The sequence below is a fragment of the Littorina saxatilis genome, linkage group LG9 (assembly GCF_037325665.1).
Source record: "Littorina saxatilis isolate snail1 linkage group LG9, US_GU_Lsax_2.0, whole genome shotgun sequence".
In the NCBI taxonomy this organism is placed as follows: Eukaryota; Metazoa; Mollusca; class Gastropoda; order Littorinimorpha; family Littorinidae; genus Littorina; species Littorina saxatilis.
This window is the reverse complement of record NC_090253.1, coordinates 45,898,834-45,926,597: the sequence shown is the minus strand read 5'-3', so window position 1 is coordinate 45,926,597 and position 27,764 is coordinate 45,898,834. Positions and strand designations below refer to the sequence as shown.

Below are 27,764 nucleotides of genomic sequence, written 5' to 3'. Positions count from 1 at the left end.
ATTTTTGTACGAAATGTTTACTCGGAACTCACCTGTCTTGGGGAGTAATTTTCTCGTGCAATGGGGGAGTAAAAATCTCGTGGGAGTAATTTTCTCGTGCAATGGGGGAGTGCTTTTTTCGTAAAGGGAGTAACTTTTTCGTACGAAATGTTTACTCTGGAGTAAAAATCTCGTGGGAGTCATTTTCTCGTGTTACACCGGCGTCTTACCCACTATATAGGCCATTGCGCCCAATGCAGATGACTAATCCCCTTGTGCTCCAGGACAATGATCCTCATACGTGCCACATATCTGCCAAGGGTGACTGGAGAACGCAGGCCGTGGCGTTATGCAAGTTTTAGCCTATAAATAACACAATCACGTGACACAGGTCTTCCTCAAACGGCATTCATTTGTTTCAGGCTTCAGCTAGCAGTATGCAGTTTGGGCGTTTACCTTGAATGTTCAGATGATGATCATGCAACTTCCCGTGGAAATGAGAGGCCTTTAAAGGCAACCTCCTTCCAGCGCAAAAGATGATGTGCATCACCATATATAGTTATCCGTCCAGATTATACCTAGGACAAGATCATCCTTCCACCGTTAGACTTGCACACGTCCCAGCATTCAACAGTCTGCTTGCGTCCCATGCAGTGTAGAATTTAAAAACAATTGTGTATTTATCTATTCATTAATTTATTTATTCATTTTTTAAATGTTATATTCAGCAATTTACTGATCCCGGGCGTCAGTCCCAAGTAACACAATCCGATGTTCTCAACAGCCCAAACCCCTGCGGCCAGCTCTGTTTTCTCCTGATCTTGTACAGAGACAGTGGAGAGTGCGTAAAGCAATTGTAACATCTGCGTAGAGAGTGCGTAAAGTAGTTGTGTCACCTGCGTGAGTGCGTAAAGCAATCGTGACGTCTGCGTGAGAGCGCATACTTAGTCTTCATGTTGCATAAGTGTGCGCTGGGGGCGCGTATGGTCTTCGTTATCTGATTTCGATTTGCAAAAACGCGCGCGTATCGAGTGCGTCTATCGCAGTTGGAACGCATTATTTGGCGACTGCGAGACGCATTCGCTGCGCATAATTTTGCTGGCTGGGCACATATGTTCTTTCTGCACGATGTTCCTTTCATCAACCCATGCAGTCACCCCCCCCCCCCCCCTCCCCCTTCAACTTTGAATGCCACAACTCTGAGAAATCAGGTCTGAAAAGGAAGAGAGTCTTAACATAGGGATACATTTACAGATGGAAAGTGAACACTCAAAATAGATACAGTCAAACCTGCCCTGGCGACCACCTCTCGATAACGACCACCTGCCCACAACGACTATATAAGGATCCCTGACGAGTCCCTTTCTATGTAATTTACTTTTCCATAGCGACCATCTGCATGTCTTAAACGATGACTTTTGGTTGGTCCCTGGGGTGTTCGTTACAGACAGTTTCGACTGTACATAAAAAGGAAAAGTCTTTGATTTAATGTGTGGGGGGGGGGGGGGGGGGGGGATGGGGGTGTATCAAAATGGTACGTGTTCCACTGTTGCCACCAGGCCAGTGTTCTCTCAGTTTTGTGTTACAACGTACCATTAAGGGGGCCCGGTAGCTCAGTTGGTAGAGCTCTGGACTTGTGATCGAAAGGTCGCAGGTTCGAATTCGGGCCGGGACGGACACGGGTCAACTTTATGTGCAGACCCAGAGACGGAAGCCATGTCCCACCCCCGTGTCATCACAATGGCACGTAAAAGACCTTGGTCATTCTGCCATAAGTGCAGGTGGCTGAATACACCTAAACACGCAGACACCTAAACACGCAGACACCTGGGTAGCGCGACTCCGTTGCTGCTAGCTTTCCACTGGGAGGAAGCGACCCGAATTTCCCAGCGATGGTAACTTGTAAGTAAGTAAGTTGTCACAAGAACTACTTATTTAACCTTCCTATAGACAATTACTCTTGCGACTGTTTTTCTTCAGCAAATCATTCTGACAACTAAAAGTTACCAAAGCGAACTGTAACTTTATAACTTCTGTTATTCAATGCCTCCCCCCCCCCCCCCCCCCTCCATTTTAAGACAGAAATTTCGCAAAGACTTTTGGAGCTTTTAAAAGGGACGTTCCTCTGTACTTCATACAGAATATTGCCCCAAGAACTATACCTCCCTGCAACCCATTGTCACAGCAGAACTATACATTGTAAATACCTTCAACAAATCCTTCGGACAACTCCAAGTTTTCATAGCCGACTGTTCTGACAGCTTCTGTTGTTGAGTGCATAGACCTATATTATATAGGTCCCTGTTGAGTGTCACCACAAGGCACAAGGTAAGGAAAGTTTTGAGGTTTATTATCTTCCATACACTACCGGCCCAGTAGCACGTACAGACAGGGTCTCATTCAAACCGTTAACCTTCACCGTGCTTCCTCACACACGTGTCTGTATCTCTAAAAGTATTGGGAGTTATTGAATAAGACTTCATGTAATCCTCGAACACCATAGGATCCTCCCATCAACCACTTTCTGAAGGATTATCTTTGTAAACAAACACCATAGGATCCTCCCATCAACCACTTTCTGAAGGATTATATCTTTGTAAACAAACACCATAGGATCCTCCCATCAACCACTTTCTGAAGGATTATATCTTTGTAAACAAACACCATAGGATCCTCCCATCAACCACTTTCTGAAGGATTATCTTTGTAAACAAACACCATAGGATCCTCCCATCAACCACTTTCTGAAGGATTATATCTTTGTAAACAAACACCATAGGATCCTCCCATCAACCACTTTCTGAAGGATTATCTTTGTAAACAAACAAATAAACAATTACGTAATTTGAACTCAGGGCACTCTGGATGATGTGGGTCGTGGCCAGGCGACCCATATGAAACTAAAGAAGTATTTTACGATGTTTATCCCTATTCGGATGGCGTGGGTCATGTACGACCCATACTCTGCAAAGAGGCGGTATAAAGAGTTTATCCGTATTCGGATGGCGTGGGTCGTCTACGACCCATACTTTCTACGTTGAATCCTTCTTTGAAAATATGGGTTGTACACGACCCACATCATCCGGACTGTGTAGTCCAAAGCGTGACCCGGTGAAGGTTAACTAAACTTTGGACAAACTTGGCCTAATTCGACTCATTCTTTCTTTATTTGGTGTTTAACGTCGTTTTCAACCATTCAAGGTTATATCGTGACGGAATTCGACTCAGAATGAGTTCGTTTTCTGTGACCAGGAAAAACACTTCAAGGAAGAGCACCTACTGGAATTTTACCCACTTATGTTCGAATCCAAAACCCCTTCTGACCTGAAGGCCTTCCTGAATTGAGCCCGAAGTTGACTTCGATAAGCCGACTTCGCGCAATGAATAACCGACTTTAGAGCCTCTGTATTCTGACAGTACTATTTTCAACCAGCCTTCATTTCCCAAAGCCCAATGTTATGACAAAAGCGGGATTGTGTTACAGGTAATTGTCCAAAGAATGCATTGTCCCAAACCCCAAGTTATGACAAAAGCAGGATTGTGTTACAGGTAATTGTCCAAAGAACTCACTGTCCCAAAGCACAGTGTTCTGACGGCTTCAAGTAAGCACAACCTTTTACTCCGTTGCATCAGCTCTCCGGCCGTATAACCACAATTTATTTCAACAACCTTATTTTCCGATGGCCTGTTGGCCACTCCCCTCAATGTTTTATCAAATAAATCTTTATCATCCCCCCCCCCTCTAACATCCTCATACACACACACACACACACACACACACACCTCACACATGAAAAACAGGCATCCGCGCATTGTGACAAGTACAAATGTATTTTACTGCCATTTGGATACATGAGAATCACAACTATAATTATATAACAATGGATATGTCTGATAAAGTGCTGTACGTTTTTAACGCTCAGGATATGACACAAAGAGTAAAATTACACAAGTTATATGGAAATCAAAGAAATGGATAATGTGATACCACACTCAAAAAGGAAGTGGTTCATCAAATCACACACACACATAGCTAACACACACACACCCACACATAGCTGACACACCCACACAGCTAACACACACACACCAACACACACATAGCTATAACACCCACATAGCTAACACACACACACCAACACACACACCCACCCACACAGCTAACACACACATAGCTGACACACACACTCCCACCCACACAGCTAACACACACATAGCTGACACACACACCCACCCACACACACACATAGCAAACACACACATAGCTAACACACACACACACATGTAGCTAACACAAACACACACACACACACTATCTCTCTCTCTCTCTCTCTCTCTCTCTCTCTCTCTCTCTCTCTCTCTCTCTCTCTCTCTCTCTCTCTCTCTCTCTCTCTCTCTCTCTCTCTCTCTCTCTCTCTCTCTCTCTCTCTCTCTCTCTCTCTCTCTCTCTCTCTCTCTCTCTCTCTCTCTCTCTCTCTCTCTCTCTCTCTCTCTCTCTCTCTCTCTCTCTTTCTGGTATACAACTTCAATATCCAAAACAAAAATCAAAATATAAAGTACATATGAAACTGGGGAAATACAACAACAAGAGTTGTTTTTCATGTGCTCATGGTTTTCTTCCCATAAGAATCCCCCAAAATTTTACAAGCACCAACTTGAGCAAACAATTTGTTCCCCAGGTTTTACAACAAAGAATAATAAACACTGCAAACTATAATGATATATTGCAAATAACTTGCAGCAAATAAGGAGTCACTCTTAACCTATGTAAGTATAAAAATAGATACAAAATATTGCTCTACATACATAATTGTCAGAAAAATATCAAAGAGCCTGGAATAAAAATCAGGCGTTTCACTCATAAACACATTACACTGCCACAGGGAAGAATTGCATTATCAAACCATTGCTTCATTATACAAAAGTAAAAGTAGACTTTAGAATTTAACCTGCTTCGTGGGTCGTGGACGACCCAGAGCCTCACAAAATCGTCTCTATATCTCTGAAACTATTAGGAGTTTTGAATTAAGACTTTATGTAATCTCCATTGCCCAACTTATGAAAGATTATCTTTGGAAACAAACAAATAAACGATGACGTAATTTGAACTACACAGTCCGGATGATGTGGGTTGTGGACGACCCATATGGAATTACGTAAGGACTTTTACGTTGTTTATCCTTATTCGGATGGCGTGGGTCGTGTACGACCCATACTTTTTACGTTGGATCCTTCTTTGGAAAGTATGGGTCGTACATGACCCACATCATCCGGACTGTGTAGTCCGAAGCGTGATCCAGTGAAGGTTAAGTATGTACATGCATAAGCCTCTCCACACACATATGTGTGTTCACCAACTTTTTCCTTTGCAAGTGTGCACAATGTGAAAAGGTGACTCATTGACTGTCCTTGTCATTAAAACGTTCATAAAACCTGCAGCAAGGAATTCAGTAGAAAGATACCAAATGTACATTTGTACAGGAAAAGACTGGCCATTATACACATTAGCAGCTGGATTCATGTACATGAAATCCATCATGACATCATCTCATATGCGTATAAATACATGGAATAATAATAACCATGGCTATAAATCTAGTATGCGCATTTAACCTTTCAAAAAATGCTCCTCTCTTTAAAATACATGGCATCACAGATCAAACAATTTAGGCAGTGACTATGTGTGTGTTTGTGCGTGCGCGTGTTTGACAAGGCTGAGAATAAAAATCACAAAGCTACCGTAACAACTTTCGGGAAATCCAAACTAAAGCTCAAATCGTTCTCAGTTAGGTAACCATTCCTTTGAACAAAAATAAGCAATCTCTGAATACTGAACAATGCTGACTGTTATTAACAGCTCTATCACAAATTCCGTTCAATATCAAATACCTTGCATGTAGATCAGTTTCTTCTAAGTTGCGCATTTGAATGATATCTTTTTTAATGCAAAATCTGAGCTTGATCATGGATGCTAAAAAAGCAAGACCGCTTGCAGGTGATGACTGAAAACAGTCTCGCTGTTAACACTGAGCCTTCAAGTTGCTCGTTCATGTACAAATCAATTACCAGTTTTTACCTATCATTAGAGAGATACTTATCATCATTCTGGCAGAATAAAGATCTACAAACAAGTGGTACATATGTCTTTGAATAACTGTGTCTAAAACGTACGTGTCTCTCGTATCTGCCATGAATGTAACTTCTTTTTCTTCTTCAATCATGGGCTGAAACTCCCACGCTCACTTATGTTTTTGTATGAGTGGGTTTTGACGTGTATAACCGTTTTTACCTTGCCATTCAGGCAGCCATACGCCGCTTTCAGGAGAAGCATGCTGGGTATTTTTGTGTTTCTATAACCCACCGAACTCTGACATGGATTACAGGATCTTTTTCGTGCGCACGTGGACTTGTGCTTGCGTGTACACATGAAGGGGGATAAGGCACTAGCAGGTCTGCACATAAGTAGACCTGGGAGATCAGAAAAATCTCCACCCTTAACCCACCAGGCGGCCGCGGCAGGGATTTTAACTCACGACCTTCCGATTAGAAGGCTGATGTCTTATCCACTAGGCCACTGCGCAGGTCTGAATGTCTAACTAAAGTCCCAACTCTATTCTCAAGACAAAAAATCATCATACATGTACATGTATACGTCTATAAATTGACAGTGGGATTCTGTGGGTCTCTCCCCTCTTTCTGTATCTTCATGGACAGGTCGACAATACTGTAGCCCTGCACCAGTCTGCTTAGGGAGATAACATCCACGTTTGGAATGCAGTAGCGAGCCAGGTTGTCCTCAGTTATCCCCCCACTGGCCTCAATTATCACCTTCGGGAACTGTTGCTTCAGGTCTGCTGATGCTTTCTTCAGTGCCTACCATATAAAGAAAGGAAGTTAGGGTATAGACAGGTATTTGTGGATGTTGCTGGATGCCAATATTATACGTTATTTCATAGACCATTTATCCTGGACCGCCAACTAGCTCTCTCTCCGCTCTTTCTCTCTATTACGAGGTAGCGGCCTCTCGCATTTAGGAACCTACGCTTACATGGCCTTTCAGATATCAGGGGGATGTCATATCCGGAGTCGATTGTAAACATGGACGAAGTTGCCGAGGTAAGTTCTGAAAATGCTAAAATAAACTCAGCTAAAGTGCATATGGAACATGTTTTTCGATGAGTTTTGTTAAGTTTAGTTTGGAGTTTTGGAAAATCCAGTTCATTGTCACCTCCCATTGTCACAAATAACTGGAGCGTGCTTTCTTTTCACTGTCTTCGAATCGCTGGCCTTTCAAACCGGACGCTAAGCGCCCCTGAAAGTCGAGCGTCGTAACCTCGAAGGGTCACGTGACGAGTTGGCGGTCCAGGCTATATGGTTATTTGTATTGCTGACCAAAATATGACATTTTACACAGATTGAGACAGTCAGTGTTCCTCCTGGACCGCACTAGCGGTAGAGGTGAACAATGACTCTCAAGATTTGTGTAAAATGTCATATTTTGGTCAAGAATACAAATAACATTTATCCTACATACGTGAAAGAGATCACTCATGAGATAACAATATCGTTCAAACCACACGAGTGTATATCATGTAAATGAGGTCATGTCAAATGAATCTGGCAGGGACCTGCTTTTCCATTGCGCATGATGTCAAAGTCACCCAGACAAACGTCAAGCTGGGAACACGTTTTCGCATGATGGAAGAATTTTAAGGACAATAATGTCACGCAATACTTTCCAGAGTGACGTTACTTTGCTTTGATGTCAAAGATTGCACGAGGCATTGGAAGAGATCCAGGTTCCATTAGAAGTGTCTTCAATTTGTGGGCGTTGACTCAGGGATGTTTGGAGCTGAAGGCATGTAAGTACAGTATGTAGAATAAACAGAATATTACATGGCTTTTTGTTCTTTAAAATATTGAACAGATCGTTTTCGCTCGCAGTTGAATATTTAAAAAGAGCAACGTGTAAATCTGGTATGACACAGCAAGCCATGTATTATTCTCTATTCATGTATCGATCGATTCTGGTTAGAATTCCTTTTAGTATTTATGATTGAATGCACACAAACATGCATTATTTTGTAGACTCGGCTAGCCGCCTAAGTATGAATTTTTGTCGGACTCTGACATCCCATGGCTAAAAGAAAAGAAATCGAATGTTCAATCGATACAAAATGAAATAACAGTACTTGTAGTGTCACATGCCCCTGTCACCCTTCTCTCTCCCCCCCCCCCCCCCCCATTAACCCCTGTCAAAAACATTGCAAGTAACAATGTGCTATTATTAAACTGAATTAAATGTTTTAGTGTGTGTGTTGGTGTGTGCGTGTATACACACATATATGCATCCATGTGTATATGTGTCTGTGCTTGCAGGCAGGTCCAAATTCAAACTCATGGTCAGCGAATCAGAAGTCCACCGTTCTACTTCTACTTCTAGCTATACCAACTGAGCTACCGGGCCATCTGAAAAAGCATTAGGTCTTTGTTTGTTTGTTTGTTCGTTCATGGGCTGAAACTCCCACGGCTTTTACGTGTATGACCGTTTTTACCCCGCCATTTAGGCAGCCATAACGCCGCTTTCGGAGGAAGCATGCTGGGTATATTCGTGTTTCTATAACCCACCGAACTCTGACATGGATTACAGGATCTTTTTCGTGCGCACTTGGTCTTGCGCTTGCGTGTACACACGGGGGTGTTCGGACACCGAGGAGAGTCTGCACAAAAAGTTGACTCTGAGAAATAAATCTCTCACCGAACGTGGGGACGAACTCACGCTGACAGCGGCCAACTGGATACAAATCCAGCGCGCTACCGACTGAGCTACATCCCCGCCCAGGTTAGATCTTAAATGAGGGGAAAAGTCTTAGATGGGAGTGGCCTTCAAAGGGAAAGGGTGTTCCACTGTATCACAGCTGGTATGATTATTATACCTCTGGTGAGAAATTATCCAGCATGATGACATCACTTCCTGCCTCCATTGCTTCCACGGCTTCTTCCAGACTGCGACATTCCACTTCGATCTTGGTGGAGAACCCGCCAACCACATGCGCATCTTTCACAGCCTGTAACAATACGATTTAGACATTGTTTTTATTACATTGTCAGCATTTTAATTTTTTTTTTAGAGCTTCTTCCAGACTGCAACACTCAGGGGGGAGAGAGAGAGAGAGAGAGAGAGAGAGAGAGAGAGAGAGAGAGAGAGAGAGAGGACGAATGTTTAGTTTTGGAGACAAAAAATGGGTGATAGCGAGAGAGAGAGTCTAAGTGTGTCATACTGATCAGTTCACTGTCAATTAAACAGCAATTACGAAAATCATGCACAATTCATTTACAATTTTAATTCAAATGGACATGCAAAATCAACACATTTCATCTGCGTGTCCAAAATATCTGAGCAGTGAATTCTGCAATTGAACAGTTGCAAAGCAAACGTAACAGCCAAAGCCTAGGTGCCTGTCCATACAAATTCACACCCATACAACACTCTACTTCAAAAAGACACCAGGCTGTCTTGCTTTTCACTCTCTGAATGCATGACCTCTTGGGAGGCTGAATTTATTGAATACCTTCTCTTGAAAGGCCTTATACTGTACTTGCTTCCACAATAGAAAACCGCGCAGGAATGTAAATGAGTTTGACTTTCTGCCTGAGTGTGTTGAAGGTTCACACACACAAGTTCCTTCATCAATCATCTGCTATACAGTGAACCCCATCCCCCCCCCCCCCCCCCCGCCCCTTTCAAAGACCTCCAAATTTAAGACTCCCTCCCTTTTAAGACCTACGTCTCCTCAGACATTCTGTTAAAAACCTGTGTAAATGTACCCCCATTTTAAGACCCCCTCCTTTTTAAGACCTGATTTTGTCAGATTTTTTTCAGGTCTTAAAATGGAGGTTCCACTGACACTGTAATTAACAACTACCCATAGCAAAATTATTATTATCTTTATATATATCTCTCCCCCCCCCCCCCCCCCTTAAAAACAACAACTGGGTGGGACCGAGGGCAGGGAAAAGAAGCCACTTAATTCCCTCCAACGAATGCCTGATCAAATTTCTCATCAATAATTCATTTCTCAGTTACTCCAATTTTGATTCAAAGCACAAATTGTCCCAAGACACGTTCAACATAAAAACAAGAGCAAACGCTCGATCGAGTCACTTTCGCAGTTCTGAATATTATATGAGGCATCAGATGGACAGGAAGAAATTGCTATTCACAACACAATGAGTCACGTTCACATAAAATTTGAGCCCGGTCACTTTTATAGTTTCCGAGAAAAGCCCAACGTTAAGTTGTGTGTTGCCGAACAGAAAAGGCTAGTTATCTCCCTTGTTTTTCTGATAACGTTCGTAAAAGGCTACAGATGTAAATACTTTAATGTAAAGAATAATCCTACAAAGTTTCAATCACATCCGATGAACTTTGTCAAAGATATAAAATGTCTAATTTTTCCTTTGACGCTGACCTGTGACCTTGAAAAAGGTCAAAGGTCAACGAAACCATCGTTAAAGTGTAGAGGTCATTGGAGGTCACGACTAAACAAAATATGAGCCCGATCGCTTTGATAGTTTCCGAGAAAAGTCCAACGTTAAGGTGGTGTCTACGGACGGCCGGACGGCCGGACGGCCGGCCGGACAGACTAACACTGACCGATTACATAGAGTCACTTTTTCTCAAGTGACTCAAAAAATAACAAGAATGTTACTTAGGTACACAACTAGAACCTGGCTGCACATAATGCAAGTAGTGCACAATGGAACCCCTTTTTTAGATCTCCATTAACCCTTTCGCTGCCAATCAAGACTTCCTGACTGCCAGGGAATATTGGAGTTCGGGGTGTAATAATTCACAAAAAATTCTAGCTCCAAACTGGCAGTAGGTAGAAAAGTAAAACCTATGTTATTTTTAAAAGAAATTCAACCAAGAATCTGTTTTTAGTATCTAATCATGGAAATAATGCACAAGTGCAGGACGGGTATACCCGTCCTAAGGCAGTCAAGGGGTTAATCTGAGAAAATCAGGTCTTAAATTTAAGGAGGGGGTCTTAAAATGGGGGTAAATTTACACAGGTTCTGAACAGAAATTCTGAAAAAAACATTAAGGTCTTAAAACGGAGGGAGTCTTAATTTGGGGGGGGGGGGTCTTAAAAAGGGGGTTCCACTGTATATATAAGCAGTGATTGCACTAGTCAGCTCTTAAACACACACACACACACACACATGAGTCAGGCATGCATCAGGGAGCCCTATTTTTTGCAAATTGTTTTGACTTTTTCATGTCGGAACAACCATTTGTAAAAGATCTGTGTACAGGCATTGCCAGAGATGCAAAATAATCGCAGAACAGCTGCAAATGTACAGTGGAACGCCCCTTTGAAGACCTCCAAAAATCTGAGAAAATCACTGGTCTTAACAAGTAGGGAGTCTTAAAATGTGGGTAAATTTACAGAGGTTATGAACAAACAGTCTGAGAATAAATTAAGGGTCTTAAAAGGGAGGAAGACTTAAATTGGGGTGTCTTAAAACGGAGGTTCCACTGTATTTGATATGTCCTGAAAGCCAACAGGGTATACATTTTTCCACACAGGATTAGCATTGAAGAAACTTCTGAAAAAAGGCCTATAATTTTCATATATATATATATACTGCCATTAGCGTTCGTATGAAAATAAAAGCGTCAGCAGGGACCTATATTTCGTCAGGGACTTTTTAAGCAAATCAATAACGCAAAAATTGTGCGTCAATCAACACGATCCTTGTATAAGCGTGTTCTTTCATTATTTCTACAGGAGTGACGATCCTTGTATAAGCGTGTTCTTTTTCTACAGGAGTGACGTAGCTTTTAACATAACCTATGCATGTTAGTCTCGACATTGCGAACAACACTCTGCTAGCACTACTTCTGACCCACATTCAGTACCTCAGTCAAAGGAGAGAAAATAATTTTTTATTGAGCCAAGGGTACTTACTTTGAACAAATTACTTACATTCCTATGAATTCAGTGACGCAACAGTGTGGTGTGTTCCTTTGAGAAATTTTAATTATTGTCACAATGGTCATTTGTGTGTTGTTCTGCGTGTGTGACAGGGAGAAACCCGACTGTTTGCAACAAATCCTATTGATGTGTGCGTGTGTGTGTAATGTGGATATTGGCACAAGTGGACTTTGACCTGTTTGGCTTTACACCCCCGCCCCCTCCCCCCCCCCCCCCACATTTAGGCAGTCAATTACTCCAATTGTGGGGGATGTATGACGAGTGTTTTTATAACCCACCAAACTCTGACATACTGATTACAGAATCTTTTTCGTGCATTGGCTTGTGCTTGCATGCACACATAAAAGGGAATAATTTGCAGTCCCCTGTTTCTTTAAAGCCGCAGTCTGCCTCAAATGGTGTACAGAACAATTTAAACTTTCTCACGAAAAAAAGCAGTTCTTTATAACCTTATGGAACACACTTGCAATAGCATTTAATAGCATTAAATGACACCGTTCGCTTGAATGGCTATTTAGCTGGGTGGCCGAGTGGTAAACGCACTTGCCTCGGAAGCGAGAGGTTGCAAGTTCGACCCCGGGTCAGGGCGTTAGCAATTTTCTCCCCCCTTTCCTAACCTAGGCGGTGGGTTCAAGTGCTAGTCTTTCGGATGAGACGAAAAACCGAGGTCCCTTCGTGTACACTACATTGGGGTGTGCACGTTAAAGATCCCACGATTGACAAAAGGGTCTTTCCTGGCAAAATTGTATAGGCATAGATACAAATGTCCACCAAATACCCGTGTAACTTGGAATAATAGGCAGTGAAAAGTAAATATTCGCCTTAATTGGCTTGAGATTTACTGGCCGATGTGAATGCGTGATATATTGAGTAAAAAATTCCATTAGAGAACGTCAAGCGCTATATAAATCGCCCCATACATACATAACCACACACCAGATTTCGTGGTTTATTTTACCCCTGAGCCATTGTGAACCCGTGTGATCCACTTTCCTTTTATTCACAATTTAGTCGTCAGTTTGTGATTTTAATGCGACTCGCTGTATCTGCAAAAGCACGTTATTGTGTACCTCTAAATCTAAAATGCAACAAACGACTGCGAGTCACACAAACTTATCGGCGGCGTTGGCTTCAAAGAAGCAAGCACTATGCAGAAAAATCGTCTGCTTGGGAACACACGACCTTGCGTGAGCTGATTCCGGGTTTAATTTTTTCAAAATTTCAAGTTATGCTGATCTTGTCTTGATGAAAAAAGAATTCTTTTATGATTTAAGAATGTTTGTGTAACACTTAGATGTCTATTTATTATTTAGATTTTAAAAGTTAGTTCTAGCGCCAAAACGAGGCGTCCGATTTGTCTCATTGTAAATCCGTTCTGACTGCATGAAATCAATTCTTTGAAAATTGCTCGCTCTTTACGGAGGGCACCTAGGATGTTCTCAAGCTGTGAGTGTTTCAACAAAAGGGTGTTTGTACTGTGTGCAAAAGCCTGACAGTGTCTGTGGCCAGAAACTGATGGTTTACGTGAAGCTGAATGTGCTTTATAAAGGTGAGAATTCGCAAGTGGGGCAAGGAAGTACCTTTTCTTGGGCAATTCTCCCTGCGAGGAACACTGGATTAGGCAAGCAAAGGCGAGGTAGCTTTGGGGTTGTTTCATACGCGAGAAAAAAAGGCGGCCACGTAGCTGCCAATCCGATTAGCTGTCCATGGCTGTTTACCGACCAGTGCAGACGACTTTTGAGTATCAACCAATGGTGTTTATAATGCTTGCGTAGCCGGCCATCAAACCGGTACATATACACTCTTGTTTCCTAGGTCCGCGAGCAGCTAGCAGCAAACATGTTTCGCCTTAAAGAAACACAGGTCAGGTCTGCACATTATTGACCTTGATATTGGAAAAAAATCTCCACCACAAGCCTTAACCAACCAGCCGTTGCATACATTCTCTGAAGGTTACAAGTGAATCACACAATTCTGGTATGCATTATGCCAAACACCATGCACAATCTCCTTGCTTGTCAGGGAAAGGTTTAGGCCCTTTAGTTTTCTTCATTTGCGTTCGATATTTAAGGCCGAACACCCTGTAGTAAACTGTTACAGCTTTAACTCTACAGGGATATCAAATAACCAAAGGGAAGTAATTGCTCTTTATGCATACAACATGTGTAATGGAGTAAGTGAGAGTTGTACGGAACCTATCGCCTGGCACCTGAGAGAATAACAAGCATTGACATAAACAAGCAACTTTCATATTCTTATAGAGATCAGCACATTGAAGACTTTAAGTGTTCAGAAGTACCACACTAGCTGTACGTGGTCAAGAGTTGTCAAGGCTGAGGTATTTGTCTGTGGAGTGACCAACATAAAGCCATGTGACTTGTATTACTTTATGAATCAAGGTGTTAATAACAAAATCAACAGCTTTCAAACCCAAAGATTTTTTAAGTCAGACATGAGATCATGAAACTGTATAAAAAAAAAAAAGAATAAAAAAAAGAAGCCTGGAGTGGAAGTCTGAGCACTCCTTTAAATACATTTATTACCAGTTCAGTGCCCCATATGGCTTTTTGACCAATCAGGACGGATTCTAGGTGACCCTCTAAATGTTATAACGTTCAGGCAGGGACCCTTTTTGTTTATCACGCTAAAAATTAACAAGACAAAGTAAATATATGTAATTCAACAATATCAGCGTGATTTATTCTAAAGAATGACACTTCAAATGCTGTCAGATAATACTCTCTTTATCTAAAAAATACAGAAAAGCGAGTTTTGTCGGTGGGTGCGTTACGGAACAGCAAGGCACCGCCCATCGCCTGAGTGTGCAATGCCGACCGCTCACTTGAAATCTAAATGATCAAAGTTCGCAAAAATCAAGTGAAATTGCGTCACTCTCTTTACATCAAATGTATCTTTACGTCATTTCCCATCCGTCTGGAGTCGGTTCTAAATCTGTCGCTCTCTGTTCAACGAGAAAAAGAGAAGAAACCGAAACGCATGTTCAACATGGTTTATCTTGTGAGATTGTTGTGTGTCAAAGGCATTTGACCTGTGAATATTCATCACGTCAGGTGTGTTAATCTGATTGGCTGACTCAGGTCATGAGAATTCTTTGACTGACAGGCATAATCAGGTAAAGCCCTCAAGTTCCAATTGCGGCTGTTCTGTCTAATTCGATGGGTCGCTTCGAAATTTCTTTTGGTCGAATTAAACTGTAATAAAACCGTTATTTCTAATACTGACTGTTAGCAAATGATAACAGACATGTCTCACAAACGATATCAGCATTCGCCTAAAAGGCTCATGCTTGATATCTTTTTTCTCGACATGTCTTGTTATCATTTGCTAACAGTCAGCATATTAGAAACTAGAGGAATACGCGGCTTCGCCGGGGTGAATCGCGAGACAGAGACAGCCAGCGTGGCGGTTCACCACAATCACCTTTGAAGGCGAAGTCCTGTCAAACGGGATTGAGAATTTTAGAGCTTATTTCTAAGCCCTATATTATCTGTTATGGCTTCTCAAATGCCAGAACATACAGACAGCCAAAAGTCGCCAGACCCCATCACAAACAGAACTCTACAATCCACAGGTGTTGCCTCCACACACACACACACACACACACACACAGAAGCCGTATATATCTATCTATATCTATAAATATATAGAGATAGATGACAGTGGATTTTTCGCGTGGCTATAAATTGATTCGACCTTTTCACTTTTACAGTAAGTTACGGGTACATGCAAGGAAAGCCCACAACTTCTAAGGCGAACAACTCTGCAGAGTCTGCTGTGAAGGGCGACGGTAGTCTCCCTGTCACACTCGACCCCCTTTGAATGAACTTAGGTCACTCCCAGGTGGAATGGGAACAGCACGAAAATGATTCAGTGGCCTGAACATTTCATGTCGAGTCCCATCGCTGTCGACGACGCCAAATGTAACTGAGTGCCTAAACACCACAATCACCTTTGAAGGCGAAGTCCACTCAAACGGGATTGAGATTAACTGTTATGGCTTCTCGAAGGAAGGCTTGAACTTACTGACACACCAATGCCGCAAGACCACATCACAAACAGAACTCTACAATCCACAGGTGTTGCCCACACACACACACAAACACACACAGAGAAGCCGTATATATATATGTATATCTATATCTATAAATATATAGAGATAGATGACAGTGTATTTTTCGCGTGCCTATAAATTGATTCGACCTTTTTACTTTTACAGTAAGAACAACTTACGGGTGCAATCGTGACATTCTAAAAAGAGTAACGGGAATATGGATTGACGGAGGAAGGGAGATAATCGCGGCTGAAAACACTGGAGAAGATAAGGAAGAGTTACTGGTAGTGGATCCCGACAACAAGGAAGAGTTACTGGTAGTGGATCCCGACAACAACAACAACCACACAAAAAAAATCGGTTCAGCGCGCACAGCGCTGCGCGCTGAGAGCACGTGTTGAAATATCTCATCGATGAGGTTGTGTCCGGGGTGTAGCTGAATACGCCTTTACGGTGTCCAAATTTGAAAAAGATCCACCGAGAACTTTGGCCGTGCATCGCGAACAGACAGACAGACAGACACTAGTTGTATATAGATAGATAACTCATAATATACAGTCTGAGGACTCCTTTAAAATATACAGTCTGAGCACTCCTTTAAATACATATATATATATATATACAGTCTGAGCACTCCTTTCAATATATATACATAAATAAGACTGGATCTTAGACAAGGGGAGTGTTTCATATGCATGTTCACATGCATGTGTGTGCTTTGCCAGTAGGAAAAAAAGAGAACACATACTTATTTGTTCCAATGTGCGTAATTAAAGCAACTGATTATTAGTATAATATTAGTCACTATGTACAATAACTGACTGTAATTGGATCATTTACTAAAACCCTACCAGTTTAACAAAACATACAAACCTGTGCTATACTGCCAGCTGTCCAGATGTGATTGTCTTTCAACATGATCATGGATGATAAATCATATCGATGTGTTGACACACCACCAACAAGCAGGGCATATTTCTCCACCATTCGGAAACCTGGAGTCGTTTTCCTGGTCCCTGCCAGCTCTCCTTCCCACTGGCAACTATCAGCGATTTTCTGCAATTTCTTGCAGTAGGTAGCTATACCACTCGCTCTGCAAAGACAGTTCAGGGATACTCTTTCTCCCAACAAAAGATGTCGCACTTTGCCACTGACCCGTGCTACGACTTTCGTCGGTTCCAGCCAGCAACCTTCTGTCTCAAGCCACTCTACTTTGCAGTCAAGTTCTTTGAAAATTGAGTCTACGAATGGGCATCCAGCAAGCACGCCAGGACTTTTGATCAAAATAACTGCGGATTCCTCCTTTTCTCCAACTACGAAGCCTGCAAAATCGAAGCTCGGAGTGTCCTCCTTCAACCATTCCCTGGCCAAATGACGCAAAGATGCAGGATTCAAGACATGTGCAACTGTTGGATTATAAATCCTGTCTAAAATGCCGTTCCCTGCTGCCATCTCGTGCGGTAAATCTCAAACAGTTGCCTTAGAAACGAACAGACCTCACACCACAAACCACACACTACAACTCCGCACGTCTTCTGTCGTCTGCCACAACCATCTGCGCAAGCGTGATAAATTTACCACAGCACATACAAATATTTGTTTTCTTATCAAAATATCTTAGTATCAAGCTCAAATCGAAAATATGGGCAAGGGCTGATTGTAAAAAAACCATGTTTTTTTTATATCATATTACCCTCATAAATAAAAAGTATCTTATTTTATCAGCATGTTTCTGATATTTCACAATAATTATTTACAAGTTATCAGTTTTGTGTAATTAGATAATCTGGGTCCGCCTAAACTACGCGCCAGCACGCGCTAGCACGCGCTAGCACGCGCCAGCACGCGCCAGCTTGAACCATAGCACTTATATACTTTATTTTTATATTTCTAGTTAGTTCATCGTCCATTCTCACATAATACAAAATTTCAAACTTCAATGATAAAAAATACGGAAGTTATGACGAGTTTAAGGAGAGCTAATGCACTACTCTCAAATCCGACGATTGTCGGACATGGAGCCACGGCCTTTGGATAGCTCTCCTATAACGCGTCTTAGCTATCGTAAATTTTATCACTGAAGTTTGAAATTTTGTATAATGTAAGAACTGACGATGAACTAACTAGAAATATAAAAATCAAGTATATAAGTGCTAAGACGCGTTATAGGAGAGCTATCCTAAGGCCGTGGCTCCATGTCCGACAATGTCGGATACGGAGTCATTCGTTCCAACAGTCAGTCGGATGCGGAGCCAGTCATTCCTCTGTGTGCCACGGTGTGTGTGTGTGTGTGTGTGAACGCTACCCGTTTGGCTGCTTATTCTGATTCGCAGCTGACCCCCCTGGGGCCGTTCCCCTATCCACCACCTGGGGACCCGCTCGGTTGGGGATGGAAGCCCCGACTACACCCATGGACACGAGGTGCAAATGAGCATATCGCCATGTTCCGAGTTAAGCATATCAAAGTTAAAATTAAATGACATTCTGCACTTTGCAGCACAGAACAATGGACATGTTCATTACTTCACAGGGCAAAGAAACAACATACTTTTCAGCATGTATTTATTTGGACAAACTTGAAGTCTTGCGTCCTCACAGGATGAACAAGCCTTTTTAAGCCGAATGTTGTTGATATGCTACCGTTCTAGTAAAATTAATTTAAAAAAATGATTAAAAAATAAATTAAAATAAGTTGTAAAGCATGACAAAACAATCAAAAAGTGCAGGAACAGTTGTTTGTTTGTTAGCTAGCTTTACCTCCCTTTATCTTGGTGTAGATGTAAAGAAGAGTGACTAGGATACGATTTCGATGAGTTGCAGGTTAGAAATCCTCTTTGTGAGGACGGCACTTACATACAGTGCATCGTTCGATGAAGGGTTAAGAACGAGACGTACAAAGAAACCCACGAAGATAACACCGAAGACATACACACAGTCGGCACAGTAACTAGACCAGAAGAGAGAGAGGAGATGTGTGTGTGTTTGTGTGTGTGTGTGTGTGTGGGGGGGGGGGGTGGGGGTGGGGTGTGGTTGGTGTTATTTGTGAGAGATGGTGAAAGATAAAAAGGACACAGGTACAGAGACAAGAGGGAGAAAACAAAGATTTTTTTTTGGGGGGGGGGGGGAGGAGGAGGGGGGGGTGAGCGCACTTAATGTGCATTAGTAATGAGAATAATAGTGATAATGATAATAATATTAATAATAATAATAATTGTCAGTAAGTACTGGTGTCACATGACTGATGTGAACCAGTTGATTGGCTAATGGCGATGCGCTTAAATCTGTTAGCGCACTCCTGGAGTGCGCTAACTTTTCCACAGAGCGTATTCTTACACCCTTTGCCAAAGCGAGACTGTACTCTCATCCTCAGAATTAATTAATGACATGTAGCTTATATTCTCCACAATACCAATGATTATGACCATAAATGTCCTGCTTTTCAATTAAAGCAGAAGTTTTTTTTCTGACAGATTGCATGCGCCTGTGCCGCCCACAGTTGCACTGATCTAAAAATAGAACCCGCTGTGTCTAATTTTTCAGTTTCGACTTGCGAAGATTCCTCTCATAATGATGCCATGTTGGTGGCATGTACCTTATTATCCACATTACCAAATGATGAGTTAGTATACAATTCCCAGCAGCTAACAGAAAACACAAGTGTTATTCCGATAACGTAGCAGCTAGATCAGCACGTAGCAGACTACACTGAAATACGACTGCATCTGTTCAGTAAATGAATGTTTTCCGTTTATTTTAAGGCAAGAACAATCGGAATCGAAAACGTGTAGGGTTTAGAACGTTCTTAGCACATATAAGACTTATTACCAGCCTGCTTTATGTGTGCAGACTCAGTGCAACGGGACGAGCAATTTTTGTTTTTGAAATGAGACTCAGTGCAATAGCCTAGCAGACGACATAAATCCCGCTCAGCAAATTAACATGTTAGGCAAATGTGAACGATAAAACGATGGGGATATAATACGTGTAGGGTTCAGAGCATTCTTACCGTTCATATTTAGTACCAGACTCCCCGATGAGGGAAGATACCACACGAAAAACATGCCACGTTTATTTTGAAAATGGGCTTTCCGTCGACCTTGGCAAGGGGCAAAACTCTGCACAGTCAATCTGTCGAAGCTCGATGAAGGTTTCGAACCGCAAATAATTGAAAGCACAGTCCTTTCTCCAAGTTCAAATGAGAGAAAGATCATCACTGTTTAGCTTAAAGGCAGAGTAAGCCTCCCGTAAACCATCACAGATACGGTCAGGCTTTTACACACAGTACAAACACCCTTTCATTTAAACACTCACCAATTGAGAACATCCTAGGTGCCCTCCGTAAAGAGCGAACAATTTTCAAAGAATTTATTTTTGCGTGGTTTATCTTACCCCTGAGCCATCGTGAACCCGTGTGATCCAGTTTTCCCTTTTCACAATGCAGTCGTCATAGTTAGTCATTTGAATGCGACTCGACGTGAGCTTATCTACAATAGCACGTTTTTTTATGCACGAAACAACGGCTGTGGTTCACAAGAACTCTAGCGATGGCTTTTGACTGTTGAGAGGAACGGCGATTTGCACTGATAAACCGGCCGTCGTCTGCTACGACCCTTGCGTGACCCTGCTTCCGGGCTTTTCTTTTTTTAAACTTTCACAACTTCGAATTGTTCTGATCTTGTCTTGATGAAAAAAGAATTCTTTTATGATTAAAGAATGTTTGTGTAACAAGCTGTCAATTTATTATTTAGATTTTAAAAGTTAGGTCTAGCGCAAAAACGAGGCGCCGTTGTTGTTAACGGAACAAGTCTACGAAAATAAATTCTTGGAAAATGTCTCACGCTCGACAGAAAGCAGCCAGGATGTTCCCGTTCGGTGAGCGTTCAAATGGAAGTATGCTTGTACTGTATTTAGACGCTCGGGGAGCTCTGTGATGGTTTACGGGAGGCTTACTGTGCCTTTAACGCTACACTGGAATTTACCAACAGAAATTAAAACAAGAGTTTGCGTGTGATGAAAGCACGACACACGAGACAGCCCACACAAAAGTAGATCTTCTATACGACCTGACCACACAGTTATGCCTATTCAAATGCGCGTAGCAAAATGTGCGTGTTGTATCTTCTTTTTTCTCTAGCGGTACCGACAATATCGTTATTGAAACAATCCCAGTGCACTAAGGGATTTATAGAGCAAATCTCGAAAATAATTATTGAACTCAGCGCTATGCGCTTCGTTCAATAATGAATTTTCTCGATTTGCTCTATAAATCCCTTAGTGCACTGGGATGTCTCAATAACTTAAATAATAATGATAAAATAATAATAATAATTATGCTCAAAAACTTCAAACCCTTTCCGACGAAAAAAAACAAACAACGCCCTTCTTTGACATAATGGCAAATACATGACTGACGTATCTTTCCATTGTTGCTGCTCAAATACTTCACTGAAAATAGTTGCCGACAGATCGCCACCGGCTTCGTGTTGTATAACTAATGCTGGTCCTAAGTTCTTTGAAGTTGAGACTATCCTAGCAGTTCTGCTATCATCCAACACAACCATCACCATTTTGATTTATGGAGCTGAAATTGTGTATAATTAAAGAATAAAGTAACATAAATGATACAGGTCAAGGCAGTGCCTGCTTCAAAGTGGTTGTGCAGTTGGTATGCATTAATGTCTGTATTCAGTCAATGTCGAAGTTTTGTCATAACTTCCGTAATTTTCATCATTGAAAATTGACATTTTGTATTATGTGAGAATGGACGATGATCTAACAAAAATTATAAAAAATAAAGTATGTAAGTGCTATGGATCACACACACACACAGAGGAATGAGTGGCTCTGCATCCGACTGACTGTGTTCGAACGAATGACTCCGTATCCGACATTGTTTTTAATCACTGAAGTGTGAAATTTTGTATAATGTAAGAATTGACGATGGAATGACTAGAAACATACAGATAAATCATATAACAGCTATGAATCTCAGTAGCGTCCACTTAAAATTGGTAGTGCGCAGTCAAGTTTTAGTCACTGCCGGATTTTGTCGGATTTGAGAGTAGCGCATTAGCTCGACTAAAACACGTCATAACTACTGAAATGTTCAACACTCAAGCTTGAAATTTTGTATTATGTAAGCATGGACAATGAACTATATAGACTATAAAAATAAATTATGTAAGTGTTATGGATCACTGGGTAGCGACGGTCTACTTCAAACTAGGCGCCAGCACGCGCCAGCTTGAACCATAGCACTTATATACTTTATTTTTATATTTCTAGTTAGTTCATCGTCCATTCTCACATAATACAAAATTTCAAACTTCAATGATGAAAAATACGGAAGTTATGACGAGTTTAAGGAGAGCTAATGCACTACTCTCAAATCCGACGATTTCCGCCATTGACTAAACAGCCTGCAAGCTACCACTTTGAAGTAGACGCTACCCGGTGATCCATAACACTTACATAATTTATTTTTATAGTCTATATAGTTAATTGTCCATTCTTACATAATACAAAATTTCAAGCTTGAGTGTTGAACATTTCAGTAGTTATGACGGGTTTTAGGCGAGCTAATGCGCTACTCTCAAATCCCAGCAAACATTGCACCCTCGGATCGCATGCGTAAAACACTCGGCACGAATTTCTGCACTCGAATCGAGCGCGTCACGCATGCACAAAATCGAACACGGATTTCTGCACTCGAGTCGAGTGCGTATCGCATACGTGAATGCGACATGCTTTCATGCGTGAAAACGCATGCGATACGCATACGATTTTGTAACTCGTCTCGCATGCGATACGCATGCTTTTTATGACGCTATATTTCTCGTCATTGTGTGACGCGTTCCTTTGCATTTGACCTTGGACCTCCATATTAGGTCCAAGATTTGACGTCATTACTGTTGGCGACGATGCCCTTGCCTGTGCAATCTTTTAGCTCACAGTCCCTCTGAATCTTTTTAAATTAAAGAAAAGCCAAATTCTCAGTTAGAAAAATGAAAGAAAATCGATGATGATCCCACAGAAAACTCAAACTCATGTTTATATTTTATCAGCGCTAATTTCTTTTCGAAACATTTTGCTCCGACATCTTCACTTCCGGTTTTTCGAAATCTTATCTCACGACTGGTTTTGCTTGTAGATGACTCTCTAGAATTCACAATCTGTAGATCTGCATTTAAAAGGTAGCATACAGTGTGAGAGAACACTTACAAAGGTCAAAACTGCGTTTCAGTAACAGAATCAGTGTAAAAGCAGCATTGCAGTGACAATGTCGTCTGCTATTACGAGGGGAAACAACTCTGTTTTCGTTCCTTTGCAAGCCCGATACTGAAACGGTCAACAAAAATCAGCTGACGACAGGAATGCTTGACAGGTAAGTTTCTTCACTATTTTTGACGTTTTCATTATTTAAGAAAGTATTTGCAGGCATAGTATCGAAGCATTCTGTTCACTGCACCGCGTATCAAGGTTTGGTAAGTGCAGAGGCGCCGTTTTAAGCCAAGTTAGATCTAATTGTTTCGTGAAGTTGACCTTCGATCAGTCTCAGTCTGTCAGTGTTTGGTGATGCGAATTGAAACAACGAAAGGGTCAGTCTTTTACTGTTGAATTAATATTTGTTTATCTGTGCACTGAAAAGACAGCTGGGTCGAAATATCTGTGACTGGAGAGTGGAATGTATTGTTTTGTCAATAACAAGCTTTCCAACAACCTACATTTCTTGTTTTTTTGTTTTTTTTAATCCTTGAACAAGTTGAAGTTGAACTTCTAAGTTGAGTGTTAATATGTGCATTGAATGGGGCGCATTGTATTTTGCTGTTCTAGTCGAGTTAAGAATCGAGTAGATATTATTTTCCCGGGTATTGGAAATGCCATATGTGTGTTTGCTTATTTGTGACCCAAACTGGTCGATCAAAGTAGTTTGCTCACTGATGTGAAGTAGAGCAAGAATGAAAAATAGTATTGGTCTGGTAGTATGTTATTTTTAACTTTACACTCAAGTTCAAATTCTTTGGAATTCAGCGCACAAGCAAAAAAGAAATCATTTCATTTACTGATCGAGCTTCAATGGTATTTTTTGTGGGTTTTTTCCACTGCATATAGTTAGTGGTGTGTGTTTTACTGTCTCATAAGACTCAAATTATAATTTAAACAGCGATGCTTAGAGTTTTAAATAAAATGTGTTTGTGTTGCACAGTGCGTACTGATGTATGCAGGATATTTGAATTATTACAGATGCATACCAGCTGGATCCTGTTGTAACATGTCACACCTTGAGATGAGACACCCACAATGGAAACATCACACTCACAGCTGTCTTGAATTGGAAAAGGTCAGTTGCCTCTTTATTATTCATGTACACAGTGTATGTGTTTTGTGCTGTGTGTGCAGTTTAAATTTCAAAGATCACTCTGGCTTTCTGTTACTTTTTTGTGTAAAAATGTGTGTATCTGATGGTTTTGGGGGCTTTATGTTCTAATTTGAACACTTCTGAAGAACAGCATATATATAGGTATATGTGTACTTAGGTTTTTTGTTGCCTCTATAATCTATTCCATGCTTTAACCATACAGACTCATAATGTGGCTTGTGTGTGTGTGCGTGTTTTATGTGATGTTAGTAAGTTGTGGAATTATCTGAGTAATTCTGAGTTACATTAAAATAAGTAACAGTGTGGCCACTTATGTTTCCAGTCGGAGACCAACATTGTTTTTGAATTCATGCAGGTTTAACTGGCTGATTGTCCTCTGTGTCTGGGATGAACACGGCTCTGAAATGCACTTTAGATTTATCCGTGAACTTACATGTAAAAAAGACCAACTGATGTAAAAGGATATTATTTATTGACAATGTTCTTTTCTTTTGTGTAGCTTATCAAGGTGCTGCTAATCGATGCTGTCAACACAAATGAGAGACACTGAAACAAGGAAAGTCAGACTGAGAGCCCTGGCAGCCACTTACGTTCCATGTGTTCCTTTGCTGTAGAGTTTCACAAATCAACCTCAAATAATATTACTGGTGAGTGTTTGTGTTTTACACTTGTTTCGTTTGTGGGTACAATGGAACCTACCTTTCAAAAGATCTTGACTATTAACACAAAAATAAAAATATACTGAAAGCAGATCACATCCTATGAGAGCAACCATCTTTAAATGGAATTGTTTTTAGACATAAATACATTGTGAACTGAAAACTTGGAAAGCTAGTTTCTTCAATACAAGGTTCCACTGTACAATTAGCTGCCCGTAAGATAAGTTTCACAGTATTTGCCTGTACTGTCAAGATGTTTTGGCATGATCAGTCACAAATAACACTCTTGGAAAGCACTTTGTGTCATCATTCCTGGTGTTTGTGTTATGGAAGTTTTCTGAATTCTGTGTCCCTGATGTTTGACTCACATGCGAAGCAAAAGTGAGTCTATGTACTCACCCGAGTCGTCCGTCCGTCCGGACGTAAGATAAGTTTCACAGTATTTGCCTGTACTGTCAAGATGTTTTGGCATGATCAGTCACAAATAACACTCTTGGAAAGCACTTTGTGTCATCATTCCTGGTTTAAATGTTTGTGTTATGGAAGTTTTCTGAATTATGTACTCACCCGAGTCGTCCGTCCGTCCGTCCGTCCGGACGTCCGGAAAACTTTAACGTTGGATATTTCTTGGACACTATTCAGTCTATCAGTACCAAATTTGGCAAGATGGTGTATGATGACAAGGCCCCAAAAAACATACATAGCATCTTGACCTTGCTTCAAGGTCGCAGGGGCCATAAATGTTGTCTAAAAAACAGCTATTTTTCACATTTTTCACATTTTCTCTGAAGTTTTTGAGATTGAATACCTCACCTATATATGATATATAGGGCAAAGTAAGCCCCATCTTTTGATATCAGTTTGGTTTACCTTGCTTCAAGGTCAAGGTCACAGGAGCTCTTCAAAGTTGGATTGTATACATATTTTGAAGTGACCTTGACCCTGAACTATGGAAGATAACTGTTTCAAACTTAAAAATTATGTGGGGCACATGTTATGCTTTCATCATGAGACACATTTGGTCACATATGATCAAGGTCAAGGTCACTTTGACCCTTATGAAATGTGACCAAAATATGAGTCTTATGGGCTTTGCCCTTCTTGTTATCTTATGTTGTAATACAGGCTTTGTGTTTGTATTCATGTGTGTGTTACTTTGTATGTGAAGGAAGCTTTGAAGAATCAGCTAATATTGAGCTCCTTATTTTCTATTTCTTATCAAATAACCAAAGGGAAGTAATCGCTCAATGCATACGACATGTGTAATAGAGTAAGCGAGAGTTGTACGGAACCTTTTCTCCTGGCACCTGAGAGAATAACAAGCATTGAAATGAACATTGAATTTGTTCTGATTAAAACCAGTCTTGATCTAAGGACTAAGTCCGGTCGAGAATAAAAGCTGGTTCTTGTATATGACTGTGTACGTAGGTGTTAGTTGGAGTGCCTTGGAGAATGATGAGCATATGAGCTTGCAGTGATCATCCTTTTTTGAGGATGAAAGTCGCTTGTTCATTTCAATGGTTGTTATTCTCTCAGGTGCCAGGAGAAAAGGTTCCGTACAACTCTCGCTTACTCTATTACACATGTCGTATGCATTGAGCGATTACTTCCCTTTGGTTATTTGATATCTTAACATCGCTCTGCCTCATTCTGTTTGACTTTCTATTTCTTATTTTCTGCCTTTCATGGCACTTTTTCAGTACCATGAGGATGAGTGTAAATAAATTAAAAACATGTACCTATAGTATAAATAAGTGGAGAACTGAAGGAAAATGGCTGCCGTGTGTTCAGGTGGCTTCAGACTATGTACACTAACTAATGATTTGATAAATTGTTGTCAGTTTCAGGGAAACTCTGTTGGACCTGGGCTGCAGAGGAGAGGTAGCAAATGCAGCCAAGCAGATCGAGTCTCATCTTTTGAAGGAAGGGAAGGCGCATCACTTGTTTATGCCTGGTGATGGATCACCGAGGACGTCAGCACGGCACTGGGAGTCCTTACAAAACACATTGCCTTTCGCTGCATATATATTCAGAGATAGCCGAAAAGTCGCAGCATTGTGACTGCAAATTGTATTTTGAGTGTTGATAATTATCACTAATTGATGGGGCGGGAATGTAGCTCAGTCGGTAGCGCGCTGGATTTGTATCCAGTTGGCCGCTGTCAGCGTGAGTTCGTCCACACGTTCGGCGAGAGGTTTATTTCTCAGAGTTACCTTTGTGTGCAGACTCTCCTCGGAATTTTCGTGTTTCTATAACACACCGAACTCTGACATGGATTACAGGATCTTTTTCGTGCGCACTTGGTCTTGTGCTTGCGTGTACACACGGGGGTGTTCGGACACCGAGGAGAGTCTGCACACAAAGTTGACTCTGAAAAATAAATCTCTCGCCGAACGTGGGGACGAACTCACGCTGAGAGCGGCCAACTGGATACAAATCCAGCGCGCTACCGACTGAGCTACATCCCCGCCCCAGTAAGTGTATCTAAATTTAATTACGCATTTTCACTAAGATTGTGAATGTTTATAAAAATTGAAAATTGTTGAATAACATAATATTTTGATGAAACAATTTGTTTTTGAGTTTCTGCTTGCATGGTTTGAGTGAGTGTTGTTGTCAGAGTGCCTGAAAATATGAGCAGCTAAAAACCTGCTTTATAAAGAGCATAAACA

At 41.3% G+C, this 27,764-nt stretch overlaps 1 protein-coding gene and 1 long non-coding RNA gene across 2 annotated transcripts; one reads left to right on the top strand and one right to left on the bottom strand.

Moving 5' to 3' along the window:
- Positions 1–4,423: 4,423 nt before the first annotated feature.
- Positions 4,424–17,605, bottom strand: LOC138976233 (nicotinate-nucleotide pyrophosphorylase [carboxylating]-like). Its single transcript, XM_070349066.1, has 3 exons — positions 16,927–17,605; positions 8,916–9,047; positions 4,424–6,852 (listed from the first exon to the last, which is right to left on the bottom strand). The coding sequence occupies exons 1-3, from the start codon at positions 17,503–17,505 to the stop codon at positions 6,634–6,636; spliced, it is 930 nt and encodes a 309-aa protein (XP_070205167.1). The 5' UTR covers positions 17,506–17,605; the 3' UTR covers positions 4,424–6,633.
- A 5,358-nt stretch (positions 17,606–22,963) lies between these two features.
- Positions 22,964–27,663, top strand: LOC138976234 (uncharacterized). The gene is made up of 4 exons (XR_011458916.1): positions 22,964–23,437; positions 24,298–24,394; positions 24,933–25,080; positions 26,934–27,663. It is a non-coding gene; the product is annotated as an uncharacterized lncRNA (long non-coding RNA).
- Positions 27,664–27,764: the final 101 nt, after the last annotated feature.